The sequence below is a fragment of the Diachasmimorpha longicaudata genome, chromosome 10 (genome assembly GCF_034640455.1).
Source record: "Diachasmimorpha longicaudata isolate KC_UGA_2023 chromosome 10, iyDiaLong2, whole genome shotgun sequence".
Lineage (NCBI taxonomy): Eukaryota > Metazoa > Arthropoda > Insecta > Hymenoptera > Braconidae > Diachasmimorpha > Diachasmimorpha longicaudata.
Genome location: NC_087234.1, coordinates 3,823,445 through 3,841,707, shown reverse-complemented (window position 1 = coordinate 3,841,707; position 18,263 = coordinate 3,823,445). Strand labels below are relative to the sequence as shown.

At 35.2% G+C, this 18,263-nt stretch overlaps 2 protein-coding genes across 10 annotated transcripts in view; one reads left to right on the top strand and one right to left on the bottom strand.

Annotated features, from left to right (window-relative positions):
• Positions 1-9,147, top strand: part of LOC135166539 (sestrin homolog) — a 112,443-nt gene extending 103,296 nt beyond the window's left edge. For both annotated transcript variants that reach the window (XM_064128858.1, XM_064128859.1), the window contains 5 exons: positions 4,330-4,500; positions 6,306-6,488; positions 6,563-6,803; positions 7,280-7,545; positions 7,737-9,147. In XM_064128858.1, coding sequence (XP_063984928.1) covers positions 4,330-4,500; positions 6,306-6,488; positions 6,563-6,803; positions 7,280-7,545; positions 7,737-8,198 — 1,323 coding nt within the window. In that variant the 3' untranslated portion in view covers positions 8,199-9,147. The remainder of the gene's footprint in view (positions 1-4,329; positions 4,501-6,305; positions 6,489-6,562; positions 6,804-7,279; positions 7,546-7,736) is intronic.
• A 1,511-nt stretch (positions 9,148-10,658) lies between these two features.
• Positions 10,659-18,263, bottom strand: part of LOC135166537 (glutamate receptor ionotropic, kainate 2-like) — an 80,676-nt gene continuing 73,071 nt past the window's right edge. For 7 of the 8 annotated variants that reach the window (XM_064128854.1, XM_064128853.1, XM_064128855.1 and 4 more), the window contains 7 exons: positions 16,546-16,809; positions 15,357-15,554; positions 14,804-15,029; positions 14,563-14,727; positions 14,284-14,384; positions 13,581-13,826; positions 10,659-13,280 (listed from right to left, as the gene is read on the bottom strand). In XM_064128854.1, coding sequence (XP_063984924.1) covers positions 13,197-13,280; positions 13,581-13,826; positions 14,284-14,384; positions 14,563-14,727; positions 14,804-15,029; positions 15,357-15,554; positions 16,546-16,809 — 1,284 coding nt within the window. In that variant the 3' untranslated portion in view covers positions 10,659-13,196. Of the gene's footprint in view, positions 13,281-13,580; positions 13,827-14,123; positions 14,194-14,283; positions 14,385-14,562; positions 14,728-14,803; positions 15,030-15,356; positions 15,555-16,545; positions 16,810-18,263 lie in introns of those variants that run through there. The other variant, XR_010299697.1, reaches the window with a different exon arrangement.

Below are 18,263 nucleotides of genomic sequence, written 5' to 3'. Positions count from 1 at the left end.
TAAGTTTAGTGTCTCAATTCCACGATAAATCACATAATAATTAATTGAGTCAAAAATCTCGAGAATAATGAACAATTGCCTCGATGGAAAATCATTTAAATGATATTTCCGATTTATTCACGCCCCAAGTCATAGCCTCACGCCATAATTACCCTTGTCCCACTTTACATTGACAGAAAAGAAACAATAAATTGGAAAAAAAAAGAATAATGTGGGTCGTAAGTTGAGCCCCGGTTATCTGCAGTCACTGAATTTCCGTGTACCCCTTTAGCACAAGAAAAAAAAAATCTATGAAACAATAGCCGGTGCGATTGCCTTGCAACGTGAATTAAAAATATGTATTAAGTGAATGGTGGGTATACATATTCATAGGCTAGTTTCGAATTTCGCAGGAAGCGCAAGTAAAATTTGATTCATTCGTCACGGCCATTGTCTCCACACTTGAACGAATGCGGAAGCTTTATAAGTTTCATTCCACCGACTTATCCTGTACTTGTTCTCATCTTTTGCATTCACGTCCTCTTCTGTTCTCGTTTCTGTCATCCACTTGAATGGAAAATCCGTGACACTTTCGGCGGATTATTCACGGTTCGATGAATCATTGTCAACATGTTTACTGTTCCATTTTCCAGTGTAAATGAGGCATTGAAGTGTAAAATAATAAAAAAAAATCTATCGAAATATATTCGAACTTCATTTTTATTGTATTACTTATTTGTTGAAGAACTTTTTACTCCTCTACTTGAAGTAAAACATTAAAGGAATATTACTCCACTGATTATAATGTTCCACACAGCTTCCATTGACTCCGATGTCTATATTTAGTAAAGAACAAATTTATTATGCATCTAAATGTTTCCAGTTACGAGTAGAAAACCCATACCACGATTTAACGATCCAATGTTCCATCTGTTTCTCGTAAAACTCCATTCTCCGAGAAAATGCATACCCCCTTTCACCCCCCCCCCCCATAACTATGAAAACGTCCCAAACTCATTTCAACTCCCATAACTTGTTTTTTTTTCACGCAAACAGTTTGTAACTCTTGTAATGATTGTTGGGAATTATTCCTTTGGAAAATTGGTCAGTCGCCTAGCGGATCCTTTAAGCCCACCCGCACTTCAGGGAATTACACTCCTCGGGGATTTTCATTCGGGCGTGTCGAACTAATCGAAATACTCAAGCGTTTTATTCAAGTCAGGGGTAGGGGAATATCAGGCATGATTGCTAGGTGACAAAAATAATCCCGTTACTGGGTGGATACTGATGTCTGTCAAACACCTGAGGAAATCGCGGAAATTAGAGAATATTTTCTATGATTTTTTATAGACGATGCATGGAATAATTTTTTTTTAATTACATGACTGTTCCGTAATCTGCCAGTAGTTCAAAGCAGTACGTTTTGGACGTTTTCCGGATTTTATTTTTCTTAAACTCTTCTAATTTAATTTTTATTGACCATTTCAGTATATCGGCTTCATCAATTTTATGGTGATATAATTTCCGAATTTTCAATCACTTTTGTTGGAATTTTGGGGATGAGTTCTGATAGATTGGCTCAAACTTACGAATCTTCACACATTTTTCCAAAAAAAAAAAACCTTCTTTCAATCTCCAAGGAAGCGATCAAACATCGTAAAAACCCCACAAAGTCTATTTATTTCCTGATAAAGTCGGGACGAATCCGTTATCAGTATCGAAGAATAGAATTTCGCAATCTATTTTTCTTTTACAATCATACAAATGAATTCTTCAACTCGTTTCCACCCGATATCTCTCATGATAATAGTACCAGGTACTTGTTCGTAATAACGCGTTAGACTCCTTATTCGAATTAAGCACATCTAGATTAATGTGACACGTGTGTGCGAAGAGAAATTTTGGATAAAAATTACCCTGCCATTCTATAATAATCTCATGAGTCAACGCTGTTTCATTTCTTTCCTGAAACTTTTTGAAAATTAATACATGACGATTAAATTTTATTTTTAGATAACAGACTTTATATCCTTTATTTTATCCGTAATCTTTCGGGATAGATATGAGGTAACTAAAGCTCATGATCTACTTTTATAAAAATTATGGCAATTTTTGCTGAAAATTTCTCTCTGTCGAAGTTCCCATAGTTCAGACATGTACCTTAAATGCGGACATTCCTGTCCTGAAATAAATTCGAGTATCGAGAAGCTCACCAATCGATGACGAAGGAACTGGTGCGTGTCACCAGACGATAAATCGACTAGTCGACCCTGTAATGACTCAATTATTAAACCCTTGCTCAACTGTTATGAGTAGAACCCTGCAAACTTCCGGTGGAAGATAACGAATGAAAACATCCGGCCGAATCGTGATTTTCTAATTAAATTACTCTCCACGAGAATAATTCGTTCTAATCATTTTTTCGTTCCTAAAATGCGACAGAAATGACAGATTATCAATATGAAAAATGGCAACAGTAGGATTTCAGTTCTGGTAGACCACTGAAATTTTTTTTGAAATCTTATCTCAATAGTGAGAGGATTAGTAACAGTATTAGAATGAGGTAAAGCATATAACACTAATGCGAGAAAAAAAAAGTATATCTCGCTAAAAATAATTTTTGCTAGACAGCAAATATAAGGAAACAATAGAAAATGCGACAACAGTCTCAAAATTCCTGCAAATAGCGATATTGCCTGTTTTCTTATGTTCCTTGGCGTTGCCATGGGCGAGGAGCCAGCAATTGATGCCAAAATTCTCGAGTGAAATATTTCTCTCATGTCCGCAGTTCAAAAGGCTGTACACAAATGTCTTTTATTCTCTTCCCTCAATTCTTCTATCACTTGTTTGTCTCTCGGGAGAATTTTTTTTGCACTTGTTAATGCCAAGTGAACGGGCTTAATGTAGTCAAAATGAATCAGCCGAGGCGTATTGTGCTTCAGTTAATTGAGTAATATTCATGATGACGTAGGACTCGGGAAGATAAAGTGAAAATAAAAGAGTGAGAGTGCGGGGATGTTATCAATGATGGGCTTGGCATTATGCGATTGAACGTTATATTGTAGACGCGTTAAGTTCGTTCTTGTTATCTTTGTAATTGTAGAAATTTAAGTTTCGTGTCACTACAGTTGTTGATAAAAATTAATTTTGCTGAATGTTACATTTGGAGAAAAAATGAGGGACAAAGATTGGGGACACTTGGAAGTAGAACAGAAATTACTTGATAATGTCCAGACCACTGAGATAGAAAAGCAATTTATCACATTATCTCAATAAAAATGGTCATAATCTTTCATTAATTGTCACTGAGATATTAAAAGTTGATGGGGAATGACAAACATCAAAGTTATTCACGAAAGCTATTTCGTTGGATTTTAAACTTTGAACATTTCAAAAATAATGATATCAACCGGAAAAATTGACAATAATGGGAAGTAGAGTAAAAATTATTCACTAATAACCTATTGTGGACGGGAATTTATTAATTTTATCTACAGTACATTCGGAAAATCAAGACAAAAAAACAATTTATTCTGTTATCTCCTTGAAAATTGTCACAATCTTCGATGAATTATCACTTGGAGATTGAAAATCGCTAAGATGGAAAGACAAATATTATTGAGATGTGAACGATGATACCATAAATGCTGTGTTGACTCTAGATTTAATACGTCATCAATTAAAAAAAAAGAGAAATAAGAAATCAATAACTGATTGATTAATCCTCGATTTCCCCATTTCTAATTATTTCAAACGTTTAGTCATTGACAATTTTGGTGATAGTAGCATGGCATTTCAAGCGTGAAAAAAAAATTAGAATCATTGAAGTTGTTTACACTTTGTTGTGCTAAAAGAACAAGGGGATACGGTGGGGAATGATAAAATAAATTTTTGCTCTTGAGAATTTTTCTGACGTTGGAGTGTTATCAGGGGCGTCAAGTTGGCTGTCTCGTCATTCCAAAGACATATATTTTCTATTGTATATGAAATCATAGGAATGAAGGATATATTAATAGCACATTAACATGATGTAACGCGATCTAACGATTACGAAAAGAAAAAAAAACATATTGGAGGCGTTTTACAGATGGAAATGATCTATTTTTTTTTTCTCAACATCTGACACTGTTTCCCTTTCGTCGAAGGAGAAATTTTCCCCACCACTTTGGTAATGATTAAGTGCTTGATTTTTGTTTTGATAAAAAAGGGAACTCGCTGGCCTCCAAACAGTGAGAACCGGTTGTACTCGGTTTGCCACATGGGGATTGCAATTATGTAGAAAATATATCTGAACCCTGACAGTTGTTTTGGGAAGGACTCGTTGGTAATTTTCCCTTTGATAATTTTCAGACACACATGCTGTTGATGGATGCCTTCCTCCAGAACAATCGACTGGATCATGTCTCTCAGGTGATGTCATCCCATGGATCATACCTGGAACATTTTCTCAGGACACAGAATTTTGTTCTACGTGGTGATGGTCCACTGCCTTATGATTATCGACATCTTATTGCCATTATGGTGAGTTATGCATTTTTAAATTAAAATCATTTTTTTTGAACAGGTTATTGTCTCAATTTTTTTGGGAGGACTAACGATTAAACAAACAACTTCCAGAAAACAACGAAAATGTGAATAGTGGAGGGAGTTATTATTTTTATTGCATTATCTTTGCATTATTTTTGCGGATGCAAAAATCTATGCGAAGTGATTATTAATCAAGGCCTTAGGTGGGTGGGAATAAAATTGTAATTGACATAATGAAATAAATAGTAATGAAGAGGGAATTCGATCGACAGTCCGTCGTCCAACGAGTAAGGTCATGAAATGATAAAGTTCTCCTCCACTCTAGGGTTCACTGAGACCACAATAACTAAGTGTCGAGGGAGAAATTACTCGATGTAAAAATATTGGCAACAGAATAATCAATGAAACCAAGTGAAGACGAGGAAATTGCAAAAAAATTATCCCGATAACAAAACCCCAATCACCGAATTATCGTAGTTTTTCACTGAAATTTATGTGACGTTGGCGTTAAACTTTGACATTGCGATTCCCTAGAAATTTTTTTTATTCTGAGGTGCACTGTTTCCTACAGATGTCGAGGTCCCCGAGGTTATCGAGTCACAAAGGAAGGCATTGAGGCCACGTGGGGAAATAAAAACAATTTAACGATTTATTAAATTCGCGAAAAAATAGTCTGAATAACTCCATTTTGCTGAATTCATGCGGAAAAATTTGGCGATAGGGTGACAACCCCATTTATGCTGGTGTCAGGTTTTTTAATGGGCTATATCCTTGCGAATATTGCTCTGGAGTGCATGAGATATTGCAGAACCAATTTGCAATCTGAGAGAAATAACTTGTACTTAGTGATCAATTTAGGGGGCAATTATACCCAGTTTTTCTATTTAATCACGAAATTCATTTTTTTTTCTTATCAACCACCATTTTTTCGTACTTTATTTCTCGTACGTCTTCGAAGATAACGTGTTTTCGACAATTTATCGGACAATCGATTGTTCGATATCTTTGGAATATGCGCGAGTAAACATCACGTGAAAGCTCTTTATTACTTTTTTCGTTCTCTATTTGCTAGGCTGTTCGAGCGATTAATCGTGAGCAGAGGATTACGCATTTTATGGATTTTTTTTTGGGTCAGTAGGGGAATTAAAGGGGGACGTAATGATATCCAAATTGGCAGAGAATATGTATGTACCTTCCTTGTACGGGTTTTGAGGAGTTATTATATGAAAATATTTTCTAGAAACTACGACAACTGCTTCTCTTCAATAAATAAAATGCGTGCTTATTACAATTAAATTCTTTTTCTTGAAGCAAGAAAACATATTTATACAGTTTTGCTATCCAACAGAATTTTTTTTTTTACATTTTTCAAGAATTCTGTTTGTTACGTGTGATTGAACATGTGCACAAAAAAATGTTTATTCAGTCGTAATTAAAAAAAGATCTTGAAATGAAAGAAAAAAAAATTGCAATAGATTTTTATTCGATAAAAACAATGATCGTGGGTGTGACAATTTCCAAAAAAATGTCGATCTATCTCTTTTGATCGCTTCCCAACAAGATAAAAAATCGTATACCATTAATTCGATACAATCTGACTCGGACTCTCGTTCCAAGAAACGGAGACATATTAACTCTACATATTGAGTTCACGCGATCCCTCGAGAAGTGACCCGAGGCAATAAAATACTGGTAGTCTTCTTGTAGATATGGCCTTGTTAGCGATCGTTGACGCTGCGGCGTGAAACAATAATTCAATCGGTTTATGTAATTGTTTTTTTTTTTTTTCACATTCGCAGGCCGCTGGAAGGCATCAATGCAGCTACTTGATAAACCTGCAGAAAGGAGAATTTCTGCTTCAAGGAGGCGATCGTACCTGGTTACAGGGGCTCAGATCGTTACCAGCTAAATTGCAGAATCTTTACGAGATCAACAAAATTCTGGCGCACAGGCCGTGGTTATTGAACAAAACTCACATAGAGGTGAGATATAAATGAGCGAATGATTGGTATATTTTTAGAATTCACTGGATTAATGGGGTTTTATTTGCCTACAGAAATTGACAAAAGGTGCAGATAGTTGGTCACTAGCTGAGGTAGTTCATGCGATAGTCTTACTGGCGCATTTCCACTCCCTATCATCTTTTGTATTCTCCTGTGGTATTAATGAGGAACTCGACAATATCACAGGCCATCATTATAAGGAGAATGTACAGGACAATAGCAATAATTTGCAACCTGCCAAAGACAAGCTCATGAGCAGTCCCAAAAAAATACCCACGGGTGGTGGCAAGACTGGTGAGTTAATATTACATATTTAACTTTAGTCAAAACAATTTATTATGTACTATTTTTGATTTCCAATAGAGACTTTATAACTGTTTAAAATTTATGTTCGATTGATTTGGCTTTTACGATGACTGTTGAAAGATTTGAATTTCGAATGAGTTCTCCTGAAAGCGAAATGTTTTCAAATGTGCATTAAATTTTTCTAATAATATTTTATTGAAGTATAATGAGAGCATGTTAATGATGGCGAACACTTTCCCGTGAGAAATCGTATTCCATTTGATAAAGTAAAATACACAATGAATTATACATTACGAAAGGTAATGATGTGCAAAATAACCATTGGGAAGGACATTGCTATTTGTTAGTGAGGATAACTATGTTACATTCAATAAAAGAATAACATCTCACTTTTTTCCCAGTTGTGAACATATAATAATTAAATGACAACTGTGATTCATGTTGACATGATTTACTCATCGCAGATAACATCCCGTCGCCGCCCTCATCACCAAGTATAGTTGGAGAACAGGAAGTAGGTGTGGAGACCCTCATGGAGAGAATGAAACGTTTATCCGAAAAATCAGAATCCTACCAGATAACTCAGGAGGAATTGTCCAAAAGATTTGAGACAGTTGAGACACAGTCTGCAGAATTGGCAGCAGCACCTCAAAGGAACAGTACGATTATTGACTCCGATATTGGACTTTTCATCGATGATCCGACGTTCATATACCAAGACTTTGCCAAGGTAAACGATCATTTGAATGACTGTATTAATTTTTTGTTGTATATCCTATAATTTATAATCAACCGAAGACAATCTGCCGTTTCCTTTAGATTACAGTTATGTTCTCAATAAAATGTGTGTCATTTATTTTTTTAATTTTAAATAGCGATAAATAATGGCACAATTCAATGTTATTTTATTTTGATCTACAGAGGGGACAATTAAACGACATACCAACCTTTCGTGTCCAAGATTATTCCTGGGACGATCACGGCTACTCCCTTGTTAATCGTCTCTACAACGATGTTGGAAACCTCCTAGACGATAAATTCAAAACCGCCTACAATTTAACTTATTACACAATGGGTACACACAGCAAAGTCGACACATCACGTTTCAGACGTGCCATATGGAACTACATTCAGTGTATGTTTGGTATAAGGCACGATGACTATGATTACAACGAGGTCAATCAGTTGCTTGAGAGGAGTCTCAAGACTTTCATAAAAAGTGCTGTTTGTTATCCTGAAAGAGTCACCAAAAGGGACTATGACCGAGTCATGAGGGAGTTCAAGCACAGTGAGAAAATTCATGTTAATTTAATGATTCTCGAAGCTAGAATGCAGGCAGAACTTCTTTACGCCCTTCGCGCTGTTATGAGATATATGACCTAATCCGGAATGACACTGAAAAAATGGTGATTGATAATTAATCGAATCATCTTTTGAGACTATCGTGATGCCTTGATGCTTCTCCAGGAGCGAGAGATCAGGACAATTGCATTGTTTTAATTGGATTAGATGTGTATAAAAAATAGTTGAGGAAGAAGCGTGAATTATCGATAGAGTCTGTTACTTGAGTCATTTGAAGGATTTCCAAAGAGATCGGGGAGGGAGGAGGGTTGAGGTGATTTTGGTATCGAAGAAATGAGGAATTTTCGTGGATTTTTCGATGTGAGAGATTTATCTGTGTTCTGTATTTTAAAATGTGAGGGAAAAAATTTGTTCAATCACTCGAGATCTGAATTTTGAGTTTCGTGAGGAATTTAGCACTCGTTTTAGACATCGACATTATTTTTTCCAGTTCTTCCTGTTTTTTTTTTTAAATTTGATTTTTTTTATTGAATATTACTCTGTGCTTGTCGCTTGTGGAGGGACAGGGGGCCTTCAGGGGCGAAGGGGGTGTTGAAAGACGATTAGTGAGACGTTTTGAGCTAGTGACAGCATCGAATAAAAATTAAGTTATAAATTATGAGACGCAGGAGAGGTGTAAATTGTAAGAAATTAGGATTTTTTGAATTGAGTGACGGAGGAAATTATTGGAAGTTATGATTTTTACCCCTTATGGAAGAACAATGGGGCTTTCTGATGATTTGTAAATAATATATCGTGTATTCTTATACATTCGGCTCGTTTTTATGACGGTTTTTAATCAAATTAGGTTCGAGTGGTGCTTCCACAAACACAATTGAATTATTTTTTATTGTAAAGCGTTATTTGCAAAATTATCCTTTGAGCATGGAAAATGTAGGTTTTCCTATTGAAGCTGTCGGGTCAATGTTTGAAATTGTGGTTTATTTTGTTTATTTTTTTAATTTTTGTCTAATAAACTATTCAAAGTCGACCACCAGCTCGATTTTTTAGTGTACATACATGGAATGACGATCGTCTAAGCATCAATTTCTATTGTAGTAATCGTGAAATGCCGATGGTTAATACGAAATATAATATGTCTTTCGTTGTGCCTCTTGGAGTGGAAATAATTACCATAATCTTTCCCTCTACTGGGCACACGTGTAAATAAAAGGATTATTTGAACGTCTACAATTAATCAACGGCGAAAGCCAGGAGTTGTTCGGAAAATTAGCAATAATGAAGTGAATAATTAAATGAAAGAACAAATTCATTGAACTTTTGAGAACCTTAAATTGCATGCAAACGACAGATGACAGTCATCAACGAATATTCATGCCTTTGATGTTAGGATTGGAAATCAATTGAACGATTAGAATTTTTAATGTTCTTATAATTAATCAGATTGACAGACCAATTGGAGTTATTCTGGACGAAAAATTTTTTGAAATTCATCGAAAGTAAATACATTTATTTTGATCAGTCATTCAAGAGAATACACAGTTGAGGATGAATGAAAAATCCACGTAAATCGAAAGGCATAAACATTATACACACGAATTAATGTTCTGTGATCGCATATTGAATCATATTAATAGAGGAAACAAAAAATATATATATTGTATACATTTACGCATAATGGAGGCAATGAGAAGGTGAAGAAATTTCAAAAATTTAATGAGAAATCGACATCGTCTGCAGAAAATCTTTAACTGTGTGTGCACCGAGGTAGATTTACGTGTGAAATCCTATTAAAAAAATAACGAGTGAGGAGTAACAAAATTTTGACCAGCAGCCCGAGACATTGAATTGCCGTATTTTTCAATGCAAAGAACAACATTTCTACATATCAGGCAGATTCCCATGTCGAACAGTTGAAAATTAATTTTTCGGCAATTGATAATTTAATAACATTTTTGGCAATAATTTCTTATTGATAAAAGTGAATAATTCGGTAGTAGCAAAGCGTCAGTATTGAGTTTAAGTTTAACTTATAGAAATTTTTTTTACATATTTCTCTTTTTTTTCCCATCTCCTTTTCCATTCCAGCTGTACTTTTCCCATTAAATTCTCAAAAACTTCTTCAACTACTTAATGAAAGTTCAGAATCAGCTAATAAGGTAGAATTTAACGAATCAAATCAAAATTGAGGGAACAAATGCAGAAAGGAAGAGAAAAATTAATTACTTCGATTCAACCATAAAATTCAACATTCATATTTCATTGGAGTTTTTGTGGTTTCCTAGCTTTAAATCATATTCAACACTAAGTCTCACGAATATTTGTTCACCGATCACTCTGATCTTGAGTTTTGACTACAATATATTAGTTTAGGTACAGTTCAGTGGTGAAAGTAAACTAATTTTTATTCATCTTGAGAATATCTCGAAAATGAGAGAGTACAGGGGAACATGTTTCTCCCAACTACGCTCGATATCAAGACAATTCATCAGTTGATGATAAAAATAATTTCACTGCTTGATTGATCCATCTCCCATATGCATCTCTTTTCCCCTAATTTTATACCTTTCACTCTCCTCTAACCATTCTTCTAATCATGCATCTCATCAACAATTGTTTTTTTAAAGATCGGTCCCTTATTGGCATTCTGCCAAGACCCTGTGGAGAATTCACAGGGCGTATTTTTTTTTATAATTTAAGGAAACATAAAACATGAATGAGGATACACGTTCTCTTTAATGAATCAATCATCTGATGCAATGATATCATTCATCCACGTATTTCTTAGCAAAGAAATTAATTGATGACGTGCATCCTCATGTAATGATCTCTTCGAGGGACTGAGCGATTAAAAAGTGAATAAAAATGTTTTTAAACGAGGAAAAAAAATAAAAAAAATATACCTATGCATATATATGAAACCAAGACCAAGTGTCTTGTATTTCTAATCGATTTTTTTTTCTTTTTTGTACTCAAAGGCACGACGTTGGTAGGCGACATAATTAACGAGAGAATTTGTAACGATTATTTTTCTTTCTTTTGATTTTAATGAAAGGTAAACAAGTTATTTTGACGATGTAATCGAGTGTCAGAACGTAGAATTAATTTCAATTCCTTCGTATGGATTTGTCTTTTTTATTTTTAAGGGAATAAATTATCCGGTGAAATTGTGAAATGTAACACCATCGACATGATAATCATCTGAACTAAATATTTTCTGGAGATGTAATTGAATTTTGGAGAGAATATCGATAATATTCTGGGCATTTATCCTCAAATAATTCATTATCTCGATAATTTGAGTTTGATGTGAACGTTGAAAAAATGTCATGTTAACGTTACGTTTCATAAATTCATTGGGGAATAATGGATTGAGGTGAAGTTGAACTTAAGGCTTGTGTGATTTGATATTTCCACTAAAGTGGACGAAAATTCAACAGTTGGAATAGATCGTGATATTTCTAACTCAAATAAACGTGAAAATCTTATTTCTTTTATGATTGAAATACATTGAAATCGAGCGCCGGGTTCGTTCGATGTATAATTCGACAAGATTAATCGACAATTATTTCATTTTTATAATTTATTCATCGACGAAGAAGCGGAGAAGAATGAGGGGAGAGTGAAAGTCAACATCTAATCATTGCAGACACAAAACAATAAATTATAGTAAACTTTCACGATTGTCACCAAAACACCCTGAATAGTCAGAACTGAATGAAGGGAGTTACATCGATGAATTATCAGTACTATTGATAAATTGGTACCATTCGTGGATTTTTTAAGCTCTGGTAATCGTTGGAGTACTGATAGCCATCGATCATCACCTTCTGGAGTCACAGAACATATTATTGTCCTAGAAATGCTACCGCAAACAGAATGATCGTGTGATGATTTAAGGTCACGTTGATATTGGTCCATCCAAGATATTTTGGACTGGACAGAATAACATTTTCAATTTTAATTACAGAAGAAACGATTAGAAACTGATAATGACATCAGATTTCCAGACACACTTTCATCTCTTTTCCATTATTTCAACCTCAAAGTTGTTATAAATTATTTGGAGAATGAGCTTTCAACATGGAAGGATATTTTCTGGCTTCACTGGCTCGATTAAGCTATGCGGTCATTGCCTAATCCTGTCATGATTCACCAGAATAAGAGAATAAATTGTTTCAACAGTCTGGAGGTTTGATGGTGAGGGATGGAGGGGAGTTGTATGTGATGTGATTTCTTTTATATCGTAAACGAACAATGAACACTTTAAAAAATGTTATAGTTTCCTATAAACGATATGTTATTTGTCATTTATTTTATCCCTTAATAAATGATGTTATATAAAAGAAAATTTGTCTGCTGTTGGTGGTTTTATTTTCCTGATATCTTTTATTTCGTAGTCTAGGTCCATGTATACACGTACAATGACATCAAACATCGAACGATTACTCATCATTTTGGTCATGAAGTGGTAAATAAAGATTAGTTGACGTTTAGGGATCATTTTGTGAATTTCATTCGATTGAAGAAATGCGGGATTTGTTTGTCATCGCAAGGGCTCCAAAAAATTTTTGATACTTTCGGGGAATTTATCTTTATTACCACTTCACTGAAGATTTAATCACTAGTTTAAATTAATTATAACAGTTAGCACAACCAGCGCCTGCCGTCCGTTTTATTTACATTCTAGTCTTTATTTTCTTCGTTACTCCGGCATTTTTGGCTGAGAACTGAATTAGGAAAGTGAATAGAGACACGCACTATTGCGCCGTTGCAAAATTACTCATTCGTTTACCATTGAGTGTTTTTATAAATGGAGAAGACGTCTTGGCGTATCCGAGGAAATTCCTCCGGGCAAAAAAAAAGTCAGACAAGCCGTGAAAAATCACCTCGGATCGCGAGAAGGTCTTGACTCATTCATAAAAATTTACTCCTATAATAGTGTCGACGTTTCCCATTCATCATTCATCACTATATAAAATGTATTTCCAATTTTTTTTTGTTGAATGATTAATGAATACTTTCTTGCGTACGATGATTTCGCGAGTAAAAAAATGATGAAGTGATATATATTTTTTGTCAATTTCCATCGTAGTCGTGGGGTACATGATGATGCATGTGAATGTGAGCTGGTAAATCTCCGGTGATTCCCAGACTGCCTCTCTGAAAAGTCGGAATTTAATCTTAAGTGAGACCTAAAGTAATTAAATTAAAAATAAAGTTATGTGAACTATGAATTAATTGGAAATATTCGTTATTCACTTTGTCCAACAGAGTAGTTTGAATTTTTTTTTCCTGCAGTTTTTATTGATAATTTTTATGAAATCAGGAGTTAATCGAAATTTTGAGGAATTTAGTCATTGAAAATTCACTGTAATAGAATAATAAATACATAAATAAATATGTTTAAATTGCAAAACTCCCTTAAGAATGTAAATTCACCCCTGGAATATTTTCATTCACCTGAGATCTCATCCCATTTAGAGGAGTGGCAGTTGGATTATCAAGTGTGTAACCAACTACGTGTGTCGAGCACTTTTCACAAGCCTTTCGCCGACGTGATGATGCGCGACATCGTAATGCACGACACAATTCTCGTGCCATTTCCGAGCACAGTGATTCCTGATTCGAATTTTGCTGCTGTGGATTTTGACTGACAGTCTGCAAAGACCCAGAGCACGTGGGGGGCGGTTGTACAGCGTGTGTCTCCTGCAAATTCAAAGATAATTCTTGTTAAACTACCCTAACTCTCATTTCCCCGATTAATGCAGAACTGAAATCCCAAAGAAAAATCAATTTCTCTGCTGTGCATTCCCAGCAGTTATCTAATGCAAAATATATTTTCTCATCGTCGAGAAAAAAAAAAATAGAATAACGATATCATGTGCCAGCAGCTAAATGACTTAAAGTACGAGATAGCGTCTGAAAAAAAAGTCAATTAGAGCTGGGGCTTCTGGCTAGACTCGTTAAATGTACCGAGAGGTTTGTATTTGAAGGGACTCTTACCTTCTATTCCATCGTTTCCCCCTGGACTCAAGTCAGTTGAGTTTACATGACGTCAATCAATGAGTTCGTGCTTTTTGTATTCATGCAAACAGAACAGCTAATGAATATTCATCATGCCTTGTGTTAATATATAACTTATGGAATTATTGTTATTACTTACACGTTCCGATGGTGAATGTCTACGTGAATTGTAACAAAATTCGCATATCGCCACGAGAACTGCGAACGCCAGGCCACAGAGTAGAACAACAAAAATTCCACCTTAAAAATTAATAAATGCATGAAATGTCTTTGTTGTTTCCAGATCTCAAATTTACTAACATTTTCCATTGATTTTTTTAAAAAAAGGGAACGACCAGAATTTAAGAAACTGATGGAACTTGAACTGATTTAAAGGGGCTTTCGAATAATTATAATTTCTAATCGATTAAATGATCACCGATATTCGCAGGACCCAGAGCATTGGCTTTATTCTCCTTGCCCTTCTCCTTCCTCTTGCAGGTATCACCAGGGCTCTTCCACCACTTGTCATACAACATCTGTATCTCCCCCTTCTCCTGAAGCTCGAGAATGGCGAGTGAGATCTTATCTCTCCACGGTGATCCTGGGAAAAATTGAAACAATTGAAATTCCCAATCCAGGCGTATCGATCGATTTCACAATTCTATAATCATCAGTACCCATTGGCGTTGCTATTCCATAACCCTTGCTATCCAGCAATCCCCCGATCTGGGTGAGATTGCAATCTCGTTGGACGATGTAATCCAGCATTGTCGATTCCATCAGAAAGGCATAATCACCCTGGAGAACACGCTGAATGCCTTCCTCGTACGTAGGGACGAATACCGAGGGCTTCTTGTTCTCCATGAAACGCCACATTTTTTTGTATGTTTCAATCATTGAATCCTGGGGGATAAAATAGTGGAAGAGGTTCTCAGATGTTTTTATTTTTACTTTTCATTGGGATACAGCGGAGTTTTTTGAGGCTTAGGAAATAACGAATGGGGTACTCAGTAAAAATTGTTCCTGAGTTATTAAATGATAATAAATATTATATTTTTTAGCTGTTCGATGATTGGGTCTGTTTATCTCATACTATTGTGGGAAAATAAAAATATATATTTGTTCAGAATATAAAATATATAAGAGATAAAAATATGATGTACATAATATATTGAAGAGTTAAAAAGACTATGAAAATAAATAAAGAACAATGAAAATAAAAAAACTCACTCGAAAAAATGTCATAGTACTGCCGCTCTCCAATGTTCCATAGGTGATGTCCGTTTGTCCAGCAAGATCCTCCGCATTTTCAATGGGTGTTATCATTCTCTCAACCGTCAAGAAGGCGGCCAGATTAGCCGTATAAGACGATATAATAATAAGCGTAAAAAACCACCATATACCTCCAACAATTCTCGTACTCGCCGCCTGCAATGAATCAAATTCCACTTTAGCCGAGCGGAGGCATCATTTCAGGTAAAAAAAAAATAAAATGAAAAACTGCGAGATGGGGGAGTGCAAATAAAAAAATATGTGCATTTTAGAAAGCAAGGGGAGTGGCGTATGAAGTGTATCTAGACAAACGAGTTGAATGGAGTAAGGAAATAAAAATAATGGTAAATGCGATCTCCTCTGCGTCGAGAGTTCACAAGGAGATGGTGGGTTTTGTGCACCAGTATTGCAATAGTGAATTGCAAAACGGCACGTTCTGAGGTTTTATTTGGATAAGATGTATTGTATCAAAATGTCTCTCGTGTTTTTTCTCCCACCATTCGTACGCTTTGTCAGGTGTTTTTCTCTGGGAATATGGAAGAAAAATGATACAACAGTTTTTATTGGTATCAGCCAGAGGAATTGAGATGAATTTTTGTTTACGTAGATCTGATTTTTAGAGGAAAAAAAACTATCGACTGAATGACGTTTTCATTACTCAGTTCAAATGATGGGGTTCTTCAAGATTAAAAGCTAAATAGATTAAAACATTTTTAATCATTAATATTTAAATAGAAATGAAATGTTTGTAGATCGAAAAAACATTTTTTGGACTAAAAAAATTCTTTTGTTTAAAAAAAGAGAATGAAGTGCGATACGCATCATAAATTGAGATCGTTACGAACACGGCCAATGTGAAATATCAATCACAATGTGTTCGCATATGGTCAGCGAGATAAAAGCCAATTTCTCTCACATACGGTTTTTCAGTAGTGGAGTAATGGTTTACGGTTTTGTGGCGGCGTATAAAAGTATTATGAACTTTTTTAGTGTATCGGTGATGTTCATTCTGCGGAAGCCAACTGAGTGCACAATTATCGATGACAGTGTTCCTGCATTTTCCCTCAAAATTCCGTGCTGAATAATTTTCAAAAATTTTCGATTTTTTTCTTCAGAATATTCGCCGAGTGAAAATAAGAGAATTTACCTTAGGGTTTAGATCACTTCCCTGCTGCATCAGAGTGCCAATTGTGAACCAGAAGCTGTTGGACAATGAGAACTGATTCTCAACAATTTCCGGGCCTGAGTGTCCGTGACAGGGGTGTGGATTATTCCACTCGTAGGGGCTGAATCTCGCCACAACAAACATCGTTACCGATACAAGAACATAGGCGGCTAGTACATAAAGCCAGATTTCAATAGCCAGAGGGTTCATAAAGGAAAATAGTCTCGCCGGATGACTCGTTGGTACCTGAAACAAAATAAAAAAAATAATGTTTCATCCGCAAATTCAATGAATATTAATTAATCTCAAAGTATCGAATTCCAATTTATCAAGTATGGGGGCAAGTCCACGTGTTTCAACGATAATAACAAAAATATTTCTCATTTTAATAGACGATCACCCTGTGCCGCTCTGGTCGAGGGTAATTTTTTTATCAGATTTTTTTCACTATATACATGAGCATTTAATTAAATATATACACATGTTCACACAGAGAATACATTCAAATCACGAGTTCCAATTTTACCCACCACACAAATGACATATTCATGAACTGTAATTAGCTGTTTCAGATAATCATTTACAACACTCTCTCCCTGGGATACCAGAGATGATTTTTTAACAGTTTCAATTAGCCAGTGCGGTACAAAGAGCTATTTCCTTCGGCCACAACTGCACGATCACTTTGGAAACGTTAATTAACAAGCCTAATTGCTCATGCATTTCGGGAGGCTTTAGTTTACGTACTCGTACATCCATTTACGTGCTATCGATCGAGTGCACACGTTTTCACGTAAGCGATGCTGTTATCGGGGTTCTCAGTGTTGTTGGAAAATTTGAGGAAGAAAATCATTCCATTGGATCGGACAAAAATGTAAATTTAGTCGTTATTATTTCATTCAAGTGAACGAATGTTTTTTGGTATTTATTCTTCATGCCAGACATAGCTAAAAATATTTTTGTCGGCCTTTAATTTTCATGAGAATTAAAAAAAAATATGCACGAGTTAAATTTTAATTAACGACAATGGATATGGCTCAACAATATCCATATTTGAAAGACTACAATCCCCTCGACTGATAAAATATCCAACCTTTGAATTTGTACGATGACGATGTTTTATTCGAAAGAAAAAATGACTGAAAATATGATAATTGAGTTTATCTCCATTTTACCAGATAATTGTAATTCGATTAATATGTCACAGGCGTTCGAAATGTCCATCGACTGAGTAACCATCGAATATTCGAGTGAATCGTCTCTCTCATTGATGGATCGACGTATCTGATAGCTCAAAGCTGGGGGCTCCCGAAACGATGATGACCGAAAGCTCTCAATGCCGGTATTAATTGTAATTAATGGCTCACCTTGACAAGGATTCTCCACCAAAGGAGAATGATTAAACTAATCAATAAAAGTGAATCTTATCAATTACTTCGCAGATATCGATTGTCGGTCGGACAGCCAATTAGTGGTTAAATACCAGAGCATTAATTTTTCTCTCTCATTTAGTTTTTCATTTTCTCGGAAATTAAGAGAAGAGGGAACAATGATTTAATATTTCTGTCCTCATGTATATGGACAATAAACGCGGTGAATTTCAGCCGTAAACTGTCGTTAGAATTCCCTTAATGAAAATCTTAATTATCATGTAATTTCGCAGGAAAATAAACGTTTATTATTTTCAATTTAACACAATG